Genomic DNA, 14,511 nt, shown 5'->3' with positions numbered 1-14,511 from the left:
AGGGCAGTTATATATGCGTAACTATACGCAGAAAAAACTGTTTAAAAAAAAAAAACAGCCAGTTAATCGTATTGTTTGGACTTGCACAGTATGTAGCCAGTCCCTTGACAGATTAACAGGTACAAAATGGTGCAAATGCACTACAGTCCACTGAACAATCACGTATTTCTGAACAGCAGCAGGACCCAACAGTGCAGTACCACAAAAAAAAAATCCAGGGATTAAACCCTAAATTGCACTCTGTCACACAATTCTGAGCAGCAGAAGATTTGTGGAGCAAAAAAAAATAAACTCAATTGGGCTGAAAAATGAGGAGATAAAATGCTTCAGAATGTTCAGGCAGCTTGGAGATCTGTATGAGGCAGCTGACAGCTATCTGCCCCTCTCTGCTGCAATGCTCAATAACGTGAATAGGAGGTTTAGTTATCAATGATCCTTCTCAGTGTAACAGCAAAGTACTCTGCACTCCTGTCTTTCCCTAATGCTGATGTGACTAGCAGTTGCAGTGTAACGCTGGGATATGAGCTATTCACACACACACAGTCCCGTCCTCTCCATCTGAGTGCATAGATGAAATGAAGAGAGGCAAGATGGCCGCCGATTATATAGGGGCTGTGACATCACAGGGGTCAGTGAACATTGATAGGCTGCATCTCACATGTGATTCAGGGTCAGCCCGCCTACCTTCATTCCCCCCGATGTTTCCCGCCCTCCCATAATCCCCTGCCCCATGTACTCACATGTGGATCCGCCATCTTAGCTCTCCAATAGCCTGGAACACTGTAAAATGGAGTTTAATGAAGCGATTCGCGCGATAGAATCGCGGCGATATTCGTATTCGTTGCGAGTCAAATTTTTCATGAAATTCGTAACGAATTCGGGTTCGTCAACTTCGATTCGCTCATCTCTAATCCTATCAAGTCAGGAATATAAGTTCTGATGAAATTAGAGTTAAGTGAACCAGTCTTTTTCATTTTGGTTTACCTAGTTGATGCATATTGCCCATAAGAACCATGCTGGGTGAAAAACTGACCATTTACCTGTGTTTGCACCAGTCTCTGGCAGTCGGGTTTTCAAAATTCACTCTTCTCCGCGTTTTCGTCAGGTTTTGGCCAAAAAAACTGTGATTTTTGAAAAATGTCGGGTTACGCCCGACATATTTTGATTAGCCATGCCCCTTCATAGGTTTTTCTCAAACTCTCCGAGCGATGTGTGTGAATGTAGACTATTTTTTGTCTTTGTGGCTTAGTAAATGAGCCCCTATGTTTTAGGAATTTATGTGTAACGTCCAATGCGGTTTTTTAGTGTTTTTGATGTCCGTCCAATGTACTGTATTAAATAACCTAAAAATGTTGAGTTACAGTCCACTCTATTTTAGATTTTGAAGTTTTCGCCCGTTTGATTGATCTTAAATGTTTTTACGCCATTTTTGATGTTGATACAAAGTTTGCAGGTTTTTGCTCTACATTTGAAACATCCACTCTGATCTATTATTGGATTTTTGTCCGTCCGGCTGTTTCTGTTCTCTAAGACGGCTGGGAGCCACCATGTTTTTTATGGTTTTGGCCCTCCTATAGGTAAAACCATTTTTTTCCGGTAATACTTTTTTGAGGAAAGGGTCCTGTAGCAGTATTTTCCAATGTGTATCCATTATGTTGTTAATGTTCTGTTTATCTGCAGCATAATCCGTGATGAAGTTGTATCTGAAATTTTCCAGTTCTTTTTCTTCTTTAATGGTCTCCCTGGATTCCTTTTTGTGCCAGTCTCTAGCTATGACCCTTGTTGATGTATATGCCCTTTGTTAAAATGAAACATTTGGGGTAACACTAGCATTTTAGTGAAAAAAAAAAAATTTTTTAAATTTTTGTTTCCAACTTTAATAAAAATTTGTCAAACACCTGTGGGGTATTAGGGCTTACTGCACCCCTTATTACATTCCTTGAGGAAAGAAAGTTTTCAAAATGGGGTCCACATGTGGGTGTTTTTATTTTTTGCGTTTTTTTCAGAAACATTGTAACTATCAGCCACCCCTGTGCAAATCACCAATTTAGTCCTCAAATATACATGGTGCGTTCTCACTCCTGAGCCCTGTTGTGCACCCGCAGAGCACTTTACTTCCAAATATGGGGTATTTCCGTACTTAGGAGAAATGTGTAACAAATTTTAGGGGTCAATATCTCCTTTTACCTGTGAAAAAAAGTATGGGGCAACACCAGCATATTAATGTAAAAAATGTACTTTTTTTTACACTAACATGCTAATGTAGCCCCCAACTTTTTGTTTTCATAGGGATAGAAGGAGAAAAAAAAATGTGCAATGCAATTTCTTCCGAGTATGGAGATACCCATATGTGGCACTAAACTGTTGTCTTGAAATACGACAGGGCTCCGGAGTGAGAGAGCGCCATGCGTATTTGAAGCCTAAATTAGGGATTTCATAGGGGTGGACCCGGGCACTTGCCTCCGCCACCAAAAATACCCTACAGCAGTGTTTCCCAAACATGGGGCCTCCAGCTGTTGCAAAACTCCCAGCATGCCTGGACAGGCAATGGCTACCTGGGATTGCTGGTAGTTGTTGTTTTGCAATAGCTGGAGGCTCTGTTTTTGAAGCAGTGCCAAACCAGTACCAGATGTTTTTCATTTTTATTGGGGGGGGAATCAGTGTAAGGGTGTGTGTGTATATTTTGTGTAGTGTAGGCTAGTGTAGTGTTTTTAGGGTGCAATCACATGGTTGGGTTCACAGAGATTTTCCTGCAGGGAGTTTGAGCTGCGGAAGAAAATTTGCCACAGCTCAAACTTGCAGCGGTAGACTCACTATAAACCCGCCCAGTTTTTGCTGCACAGTGATCTCCAGATGTTGCAAATCTACAAATCCCAGCATGGCCAGCAGTTGTATGTATGCAACAGCAGGAGGCACAAAGGAACCAAGCACTGTGCCGTACAGTTACGGAGCACTGTTGAAAAAACATTTTTCACTTCCCCCCCCCCCCCCCCCCCCCACTTCTTTCATGCACATATATTACAGTGCAGTACACATCTGTGCTGAACTGTATTATAGTACATAATACAGTACAGTACTGGCTGAAGCAGTCTCATCGGCTTATGTAGCCATGACAACGAAGGCCATTGTCGGACCTCTGGTTGCCATGGCTACCATCGACGCCTCAAAATCTATTTGTGGGACCCCGATGAAGAGCAGAGGGAGCCTTCTCCCTCTGTCTCACTATAGATGCTGCAGGACTTTGATGCGCCTGCAGAGCGGGTGCTGATTGGGGGGTGGGGCCAGCAGGCAGGTTCCCGCAGTTGGCGTGAGTTACCATCAGCTGTCTATGACAGCTGATGTCACATAACTGTCACAGGATGTTTACATTCTGTGACAGTTATCTCCAGGACGAGCCGGCTCATCCTAATGCGGGAAGTACCAGCTAATAAGGACGAGAAGGCAAGCGGTTAATATATTGTTCCTTATGTAATTATAAGACACTTTGCTAATTTCTTGCTGTTAAAATTTTCAACCTTTATATGTTTTTTATGTGATTGAAAAACAGCCACTAGGTAGTAGCTCTGTTCTGTTCCCTGCCGCAAGTTGGCAGGAGACCAAACTAAGGAAATGCATGCGGGGCATGGCGAGGCACAGCTTTTGCAGGCATCAGTGATGTCGCGCCTCACAATGTGAGCAAGGGGAAAGGTATGATACAGAGCTATTGGGCATAATAAACTCTTTCTCCCACCCCTTAGGATTATCCAGGGACGACATGGCACCTTCTTCCTGCTTCCACACGCCGACTGGTGAGTACCACCCCCCATAGCACCCCCCTATATACACTACCCCCTCCCCTCCAGATGACCTCCCTGTCACCCAACTTTCAGGCCACCTGCTGCCGTCCCTTAAAGGGGCAGCAGTAAATTAATCCTTTATACCCCCCATTACCTTGCCATCCCTCCTCTAACCCAAATTACCCCCTACTCCATATGGAAGGGCCACTAAAAACCCCTATCAAGGTGCCACTATGCCAGGGGTTACCCTCGCTCCATTTGCTCCCATGAGACTAAATACTCACCATCTTTTGCAAACATTTTTATGACGTATTGGGAAAAGAGCTTAATTTTTTTTATTTTAGCATTCCTTTTTTCGATCACATTCTAAGGATTGGTTGTTGCATAGATGAGATACTTTTAGTATGGAGAGTATTTTGCAGCATTCATGAAATATATTAATGACAAGGGCTTAAACTTGTCAACTCATTTTGCAGAGGACAGTATATATTTTCTGGATATAACATTCTCCATTTGTGCTAAAAAAAAAAAAAAAAAAAAACTATTAAACGGGTTAACCATCAAAAGACAACTAATCCCCTATCCTGTGGGGATAAGTGTCTGATCGCTAGGGGTCCTAATCAGATCTCCTGAACGGGACCCTGGCTCTCTGAGAAAGGCATGTGCTGCAGAGAGCATGGACTCCATTCATTTCTATGGGAGCACCAGAGATGCCCAAGTACATCACTTGGAATGAAACACGTGCCATCTGCAGCACACGCTACTCTCAAATATTGGATATTGTTCAAAGAAATACCCCACATGATGTATAGGAAAGGGAAGACCAGTAGCCAAATTGTCCGGTCAGCTATACGATTAATAAAAAAATCTAGACAGATGTCCAACAGATGTTCCACCATGTAAAAATTAAACTCGTCCACATAAAAACTGTCAGAACTGCTCTGCAATAATAAATGGAGAAGGGATTAATCACTCAAGGAAGGGAAATACAATACCTATTCATGGACAGTTCACATGTAACAGTAGTGGGAAGTGTACATGCATGAAAAGTACCTGTTGCCAAATAAACTGTTCTAAACTAACTCAGGCTATGTTCCCTAACTACTCCTAACACCCTCCAGCCCTTAAAAAATTCAGAGCTTTAAATAGCGATGTATCTTACTTTTCTTTTTGCTCACATAGTGCAATTTCCCAGCAGGAGAAAGTGGGCGTTTTCCAGCAGGCATGACATCACTGAAGCCTGCTGGGGGATTACTTCCGCCCTCACATGGTTGCAGTGCTGTGATGAATTGAAGACCTCAGGCTCTGTGCATGTTTCAGTCTGTGCAGATTTCAGTAAGGCTCTCCTGCAGCTTTCAATCTGCAGCTTTCTGTAAGAATCTGTGGAGCTTTCATTTTCTGTGCAGCTGTCAATCAAGCTCAGTGCAACGAGGAGCACTTCCTGAGTTTGGACTCCTACCAGGCCGGGAGGAGACCAAACTCACTGTATTAATTATGGCAGGGAACAGAACAGAGCCACCTAGTGGCCATTTTTTATATTACATTTTAAACATATTTATGTTGATAATTTTAAAATCAAGTGAATGGGAAAGTGTCTGCTAATTACATACAGTGTCTGCTGATTAAAAGTTTTATTTGGTTACAGGTATTTTTTAAATGCCCATGTGGCTTGGCAAATGCATTTGCCAAATGAACTATGTTTATTATCTATGCCATATTGCTATGTATACACCTTATGTTGTGATCTGTAGCAAGCAGTGCTTTTCTTTTTCTTTATTATAAGTTCCATAATTTGTTAAAATATTGACTTATATCTCATTTGCAGCTAATGCTATATTTGCACATTTTATTTTCTCAAATAAAAACAAATGAAACAGTGATTTTATTGAATTTTCTTTTCAATTTACTGCTATTCTCAGAATCTCTGCTACTGGATATTAGAAACTTTTTTGTTTGCAGTCTGTCTTGATGTTTTACCATGTGTCTTCCCCGACTCTGCTGTTTTGGTGACAGCTCAGAGCTTGTGCAGATGTTGCTAAGGAAAAAAACCTGTGGGGGACTGCACAACAGGTGGACACAGCCTGTATAATGTCCAGCTGGCTGGTATGTTCAGTTACCTTGATGTTGTGGTGGAGTTATCAAGAGTCACCCTTCTTGAGGTGAGTAGTGTTGAGCGGCATAGGCCATATTCGAATTCGCGAATATTCGCGAATAAATGGACGAATATTCGTCATATATTCGCGAATATTCGCATATTCGTTATATTCTCGTTTTATTTTCGCATATGCGAAAATTCGCATATGCGAAAATTAGCATATGCTAATCTTTCGCATATGCGAATTTCCGCACGCCAGTCTCACACAGTAGTATTACAGCCTTCTTTACACCACACAAGCTGGAAGCAGAGAGGGGTGATCACTATGATGTGTACTGTGAAGAAAAAAGAAAAAAAAAACGAATATTCGTAATTACGAATATATAGCGTTATATTCGCGAAATTCGCGAATTCGCGAATATGCGATATTCGCGAATAATATTCGAATTGCGAATATTCGCGAGCAACACTAGAGGTGAGGTAGAATAATGGGTTGTCAGGATCTTTGTAAATGGTCATTATGATTAAAAAACATCTTTGACATGCTGTAGAAACATGTCATCAAGTTTTGATTTGTCGTTATCTACGTGTTCAGACCATGACAGATCATTTGAACGAACCAGAAATAGAGCGAGCATAGCACATTCTCTCCCAGCTCTGTGTAACGTGACTGAGACAGTGTTATAAAGTAAGTCTATGGCACTGTCTTGCTCACATAGACACAGAGCAGAAAGAGAAACATGTGGTAGCACACTTCTTTCCCAACTTATTCTACTTATCAGTTGATATCTGAACACATGTCCCTTGGACATGTCAATTTTTTTTATGAAGACAGGTACACTTTAACTTTGCTTAAACAATGATTCTCTTCACATAGGCTGGCTTACTGCCACTTGTTTGCTCCCAGTCACTTCCCAAAAGGGCTTTGCTTCCTGCAATGCCCACTCCAGGGTACAGGTTTCTTAAGAAGTGTACTTAATGCACGAACTTGATTTGTAGGTCCGGCTCAAAACCATGAAGGGTCTTAGGGTAACTATTAGGCATGTGTCCAACTTTATCCCCCAGTATCTGTATCCTTTACTCTTCTTGTTGACTGTCTCAGGGTGAGACTAGAACCAGTAATAAAAGCTCTGCAGGAAGTTTTTCAGCCCCAGGTGCTTCTGGGTTTAGACCTACTTCGGAAAGAGGTAAAACATTACAGAATTACAAAGTACGAAAATACACAAAACACATGAAAGTTATGCAGCGTAAGCAATCACCCTAACCAACAAGACCCAAAGAGTACTCAGTAGGACACTGCCTTTCTACTTTGAGAGGCCCACTAGTGGTAGCTAGTGAGAAATCTAATATTAGCAAATTAACCCTTCAGATTCTGCATTTAGGCCTGTACTGTCCATAAGACAAGTCAAGCATCTTGCCACAGATGGCACACCATCAGGTCTGCTGGAGGCAACAATACGACCTCCAGCTCTGCACTCCTGGACATCCTTGCACATATTTTTGTCTTTGGGGGTTATTTCACATTGTGGTTTCATCACAATTTTGCAGCAAGTAGCATCAGTAACTGCAGTATATGTCAGAATCTCAGTGCTCCTGTCAGCTTAGTCACAGTGCAGTCATTGGGGCACAATAGTGGAGCCTGAGAGGATCAGTACTTCACTATGGGAGGGGGTGTGACGGCCGTTATGCTCCTTCCCATAGACATGAATGGAGGGGTGTCACATGATGTCACGAGGGGGCGTGGCGCGATGTCACATCTCCAGTCCTGGAAACACAGATCTTTCTAAGACATAGAATGCTGGTGCTGCACAGAGATCGTGGGGGAGTCCCAGTGGCATACTCCCTGCGATCACACAGCTGACCCCTATCAGGGATAAGATGTCTGTGGCTGGAAAACCCCTTTAAAAATACTGTAACATATTTTAACACATTTTAACATGTTTCTGCAGTCCTTAAGCAACAGTCATTATCCTGTTAGCCCCTAATAAACATAACAAACGTGCCATCCTTGTGATCCCAATATTCTACACAAATATATTATTTTCCATCCATTTCCTGCACACTTTGCTGCCCACAGTTTTGCCAAGTAACGCATTCTGTTTTGGTCTGAACTTATCTAATCCGTTAAGGATTACTGACACGAGCAGTGATTGACAGCATAGTCAACCACTCATTTTGAATGAACGATGAATGAAACCATTGATCTTGTGATTGTTCATTAGTGATGAGTGGCATAGGCCATATTCGAATTTGCGATATTTTGCGAATATATGGACGAATTTTCGTCATACATTCGCGAAATTCGCATATTTGTTTTTTTTCTTGCACATATGAGAAAATATATGCGCATATTCACGAATATTGAGCCCTCCCTTCTTTAATGGTATAGGGAAATATGGGTATAGGGAAATATGACTGGTGCATTAACTCTGTGATTTTTTGCCATTGAAAGCAATAGGCCTATTGTGGTCTATGAGGATCTCACGGCATGTAAAACAGTAAGATAAGTAGTGTTGCTCGCGAATATTCGCAATACGAATTTTATTCGCGAATATCGCATATTCGCGAATTCGCGAATATTCGCGAATATAGCACTATAAATTCGTAATTACGAATATTAGTTTTTTTTTTGTTTTGTTTTTTGTTTTTGTTTTTCACAGTACACATCACAGTGATCATCCCTCTCTGCTTCCAGCTTGTGTGGTGTAAAGAAGGCTCTAATAATACTGTGTGAGACTGGCAAGCGAATTTTCGAACATGCGATAATTAGCATATGCGAAAATTAGCATATGTTAATTTTCGCATATGCGCATTTTCGCTTAATGTAATTTTTTATATGCTAATTTTCGCATATGCTAATTTTCGCACACACAAATTTTTGCATATACGAAAATAAAACGTGAATATTACGAATATGCGAATTTAGCGAATATATGACGAATATTCATCCATATATTCGTCCATATATTCGCGAAATATCGCAAATTCGAATATGGCCTATGCCGCTCAACACTAAAGATAAGCAGGACCATCTCGGCAGCACAGTGGATGCGAGACCACCACTGGTTCGAGTCCCGGGGTGGGACAGATTGTTACAGTGTTGTGGTTAAACTTTACTGAAAAAGCTGCTGAGTTGCCCATAGCAACCAATCAGATCGCTTCTTTCATTTTTCACAAGGCCTCTGTAAAATGAAAGAAGCGATCTGATTGGTTGCTATGGGCAACTCAGAAACTTTTCCAGGAAAAGTTTCTGAGTTGCCCATAGCAACCAGATTGCTGCTTTCATTTTTCAGAGGCCTTTTCAAAAATGAAAGAAGCAATCTGATTGGTTGCTATGGGCAACTGCACAACTATTTCTCTACACTGGTTTCGATGAATCTCCCCCATAAAGGAAGATTTATCAAAACCTGTCCAGAGGAAAAGTTTCTGAGTTGCCCATAGCAACCAATCAGATCGCTTCTTTCGTTTTTCAGAGGCCTTTTCAAAAATGAAAGCAGCAATCTTGCTATGGGCAACTGCATAACTCTTCCTCTACACTGGTTTTCCGCATATGCACATATTCGTGAATATTGAACCCTCCCTTCTTCAATGGTATAGGGAACTGTGACTGGTGCATTAACTCTGTGATTTTTTGCCTATTGAAATCAATAGACCCATTGTAGTCTATGGGGATCTCACAGCATGTAAAACATTAAGATAAGCAGGACCATCTCAGCAGCACTGTGGAATGGGAGACCACCATGGGTTCAAGTCCAGGGTGGGACAGAGTGTTAGTTACAGTGCTGTGGTTTAACTTTACTGGAAAAGCAGCTGAGTTGCCCATAGCATCAGATCACTTCTTTCATTTTGCAGAGGCCTTGTGAAAAATGAAAGAAGCAATCTGATTGGTTGCTATGGGCAACTCAGCAGCTTTTCCAGGAAAGTAAAGTTAAACCACAGCACTGTAACACTCTGTCCCACCTCAGGACTCAAACCTGTGGTGGTCTCCCATCCACTGTGCTGCTGAGACAGTCCTGCTTATCTTACTGTTATCCACTGCTTATCTATGCTGTGAGATCCCCATAGACCACAATGGGCCTTCTCGTTTCAATGGGCAAAAAATTTGAGTTAATGCACCAGTCATATTTCCCTACACCATTAAAGAAGGGAGTGCTCAATATTCGCGAATATGCGCATATGCGCATACATTTTCGCATATGCAGCAAAAAAAACAATATTTGTAATTACGAATATATTGTGCTATATTTGCAGTGTTCGCGAATTTGCGAATATGCGATATTCACAATTAAACTTCAAATTGCGAATATTTGCGAGCAACACTATTGTTCATTGTAACTCCTCTTTACCTAGACTTTTCACACGGGTAGATGTGCTGCCAATAAATGATAGTGTTCATGTCAAATGTTGGGATCAGCCGATATATAAGTCTGCTTGCTTGTTTATCGTCTGAATGCTGGGAAGCATACACAGAAGAAAAATTGGGAATGAACATTTGTAGTAGCGATTGTATTTTGCCTGATCACTCGACCATATAAAAGGATTTCCGTGTCTTTAGCCTCTTCTTACATTGTGTCTAATATTTAATTGCAGGGGTCATGAAGACACCCCCACTTTCCTGTTCTTTCTTCTTTGCCCATTTCCACATCTTTCTGTTGCTAGGTACTTTGTTGTCTGCCATTTGATACCAGGGATGGCCACAGCTGTTGGTATCTCTGCACTATTTGCTATGTGAGACTGCCGTGCCTGTTTAATCACCTCTCATGTTTATTCCCACATCCTGGAACAAGGGGAGGGAGATGCTAATGTACAGGTGTCCCCTTCATCTTGTTGTCACGGTTACCTTCTTGGATGGGCTGCCAGTTTTTTAATGACAGAGAAGCAGGCTTGCATCTCTGCTACATTGCAATTCATCATTTCCAAAACAGTAAAAAAAAAAGATGGGAATTGAGTTGCTGAGTTGTCTATGGAGCTCACAATCTGTTTCCTGCTTGATGATGTGGTGTCCCGGTACAGAACATGGTTCTGTACAGTTCTAAAGTCCCCTCAGGCAGAGTCCCTCAAGTCCACAGGGCTCTCCTACAGGGTTCCCTCCTAAGTCATGATATGGTATTGTATTGTATATTAAGTATGTACATCTATTTTATGTATTGTACAGTGAATGTAAGCAATATATGAAGGTTGTTAGGATACTTACACTGTATAGGACCTTCCTAAGGTCATGTGATATGTCATGTGTTATGTGATCACATGATATACCCAGAGTTTCAGAGACACAGGTAACCACAGGCAACAAGCTACCAATGGGCTTTAGTCCAACCCCCTGATATATAAGGGGCTGTAGTCTCCACATTCTCTCTCTTTGTTCCTGCTTTTCCTGGACATTAAAGCAAGCACAAGTCCTGTACAAGTCAAGTCCAGCAGATCTAGGCCAAAGCCTATAAATCTGCAGCCACATCAAATCTGTGAGTACAAGTCAAGTCTCTACTGTCCCTACCAAAGTCATAACAGTAGAACAGTGGCCTGCATCATTATTATTGCAACTACAAGTCCAAGCAAGCCTGAAAGGTTCCCTGTGTCCCGATCACCTCTGTGGAAGTTGGCTATTTGTAAAGACTGTTATACTGCCTTCTTCAGTAAAGTTCCAGTTGCATCAAAACCTGCTTTGGACTCTTACTTACTATATATGCAGTTTTGGGTTGGTTTTCGGCGGTGCCCTACACCAAACAACCACATCCTGGCGTCACGAACACTAGGGGTTAACAACATCTTGCCCCAGGGGTTAATACCATCTGGCCCAGCTACCTACACCGCTACACCCCGTGGTCCCGATATAACACCGGTGACTCACCACAATGATAAACTAGTATTCAGTCACGACTGTAAATGCTGAATATTGGCATCTACTAAATAGTAAAGCAGAGAGAACTTTGTGCTTTTTAAGTGTTTTTAAACACTGTGACACAAACATCCAGTCTGAACACAATCCAATCCTCAGTCCGGCAAAATCCCCACCACACCCTAATTACACAATACAGTAACCCCCCGACCTACGATGGCCATCGCATTAACTGCTATCCGACAGCGCAAAATGCTTAAGCTGCTGTCGGATAGCAGTTTAAGCATCCCTGGCAGGTTCACTTACCTATTCCCGCTGCTCCGGGTCCACTTCGCGATCCTCCGGTGTCTTGCGCATCTTCTCCAGGGTCCGGACCTTGCTTTCCGGCATCGTTATTACGTCACTACGCACGCCGCGCCGGTGCAGCAGCGTAATAACGTCACCGGAAAGCGAGGCCTGGACCCTGCAGAAGATGCGCAAGACACCGGAGGATCGCGAAGAAGACACCGGAGCAGCGGGACAGCATCGGGAGCCCCTGGAACAGCAGCGGGAGCGGTGAGGACCTGGTGCGGAGCGGCGGGGACAGGTGAGTATAACTTCCTATACTTTACATTGCACGGATCCCTCAACATACGATGGATTCGACAAACAATGGGTCGTTTGGAACGAATTACCATCGTATGTTGAGGGACCACTGTATTTCCAACCCCTACTGAACCAAGTACTTCACAAAAAAACACAAAAAAGAAAAATAGATTTAGGGGATGTAGAGGTGGCAGATCCTCCAAACAAGGGAGATATTCCAACACTCTCCCCTCCTCAAAAACAGAAGTTGAAAATAAATAATAAAAATATTTAATCTATCTAAACATATTTTATCAGACAGTGAAATCAGTCTGTTATCCAGAGGTTTATCATTCTGTCCAGTCACTCGTCCTAATGACTTTCAGTTGTTTCTTGACCTGAATAATTACGTACGGAAATTAACTCTTAATCAGCATTTTTCTTTGGTAGATAAAACTAAAATTAGTGAAGAACAACATCTCTGCATTAATATTGATTCAGCAACAGTAGCTATTAATACTGTGTCCAGCCCCGGAGGTGAAACATGTCCAGGTAAAACCTGTTTCAAATTTCTATCCCTTACACAACAGGGGAAGTTATTTAGAAACATTTTACTCTATGGTAAATAAGGATTTTAATTCTCTATGCGAAAGGTCTATTATATATAAAGATAAAGATAGCATTTCTCTCTATAGTCGAGAGGTTATCAGAACACTGCAAAACAATAGTGATTTAGTTGTTCGCCCCGCTGACAAAGGGGGCAGCACTGTATTACTTGAACGCAATGATTATATAGCTGAAGCTATGAACATTCTTTCAGACACAAGTTATTATTCTGTTTTATTGAATGACCCTTCTACCATTTATTTTAATTTGTATTCTTCATTAATACAGAAAGCTGCAGACCTTAACCTGTTGAATAAGAAGGAGTATGCATTTTTAAATATTAAACACTACAATATTCCCCATTTTTATTACTTACCTAAGTTACATAAGAACCCCAAAAAAAAAACCCTGGTCGCCCTATTATTTCGGGTGTTGGCTCTCTCACAGCCAACCTCTCACATTTTATCGATCTTTTTTTACAACCTTATGTTTTACAGTTACCATCATATTTACGTGACTCGACACAATTGATTTATGAATTAAACAATATTACTTTACCCCCCACTTTTTCTTTTTTAACCCTTGATGTTTGCTCCCTGTACTCAAATATTCAAACAGATTTGGGTCTATCAGCTATACACGACACATTTTCTAATGATACAACACTCAATATTGACCAATCTGTTTTTTTGTTAGACTCCATTCGTTTTATTTTAGAACATAATATTTTTACGTTTAATGAGGTTTTATACAGACCAGGGGCTGTGCCATGGGGTCTCGTTTCGCCCCTAGTTATGCAAATTTGTTTATGGGGCGATTCAAGTCCCTGGTTATGGCACAGTCCGCTGCTTTTATTCAGTTTGTTTTTTTCGCAGATTTATCGATGATTTATTTATAATTTGGAGTGGTTCCTTTCTACAGGCTGAGCAGTTTGTTAGGGAATTGAATCAAAATTCATGGGGCATCAATTTTACAATGCATTACTCTACTGATGTAATCCAGTTTCTAGATCTGGAAATTTCCAGATCGGACCTTGGACATATCAGTACAAAAACCTTTTTTTTAAAAGGTGGATATTAATAGTTTTTTGAATTATGAAAGTGCACATTACCCCAGTTGGCTCCGTGGTGTCCCCTATGGCCAGTACCTGCGTATTAGAAAGAACTGCACCTCTGATGTCAGTTTTGATGCGCAGGCCACTGTCCTTAGGGGCCGCTTTCAAGAAAAGGGTTATCCTAAGAAATTGTTGTCGGATGCTTATAATAAAGTAAGAAGTAAAACCCAATTGGAATTAGTCACCCTAAAATCACCATCCGTCAATAATAAATCTTCTACGAATACATTTAATCATAAATATAATTTCATTACTAATTTTAATAATGAAGCCACCAACATTAGGAAAATACTATCAAAACATTGGCCCATCTTGTGTAGTGATCCGATATTAAAGAACCTTCTCCCCACCACCCCTAAAATTACGTTTAGAAGATCACGCAACTTACATAATTTGATTGCTCCAGGTAGACTCAGGTCTAGTTCTAAGGACGTAGTTCAGACGCCGTCTAAGTGCTCTCCATGCAGTAGGTCGCGTTGTCTATGCTGCGATCTTATCAAACCCACAACTTCTTTTAAAT

General features: G+C 41.4%; 1 protein-coding gene across 9 annotated transcripts in view; it reads left to right on the top strand.

The window, feature by feature from the left end:
* LOC130268641 (uncharacterized) overlaps positions 1-14,511 on the top strand; it is a 361,414-nt gene that overhangs the window by 145,139 nt on the left and 201,764 nt on the right. For 2 of the 9 annotated variants that reach the window (XR_008843545.1, XR_008843544.1), the window contains one exon: positions 3,738-3,788. The exons of 1 other annotated variant lie outside the window; for it this stretch is intronic. Coding sequence is in view for 1 of the 8 variants with exons in the window: in XM_056518046.1 (XP_056374021.1) it covers positions 3,738-3,788; positions 12,722-12,823 (153 nt within the window). In the remaining 7 variants the exon portion in view is untranslated. Of the gene's footprint in view, positions 1-3,737; positions 3,789-11,168; positions 11,334-12,721; positions 12,824-14,511 lie in introns of those variants that run through there. 6 more of the 9 variants (XM_056518046.1, XR_008843542.1, XR_008843543.1 and 3 more) reach the window with 6 other exon arrangements.

Source organism: Hyla sarda, chromosome 1, assembly GCF_029499605.1.
Source record: "Hyla sarda isolate aHylSar1 chromosome 1, aHylSar1.hap1, whole genome shotgun sequence".
Taxonomy (NCBI): Eukaryota; Metazoa; Chordata; class Amphibia; order Anura; family Hylidae; genus Hyla; species Hyla sarda.
Note: the sequence above shows the minus strand (reverse complement) of the source record. Positions and strands in the feature narration are given on the sequence as shown.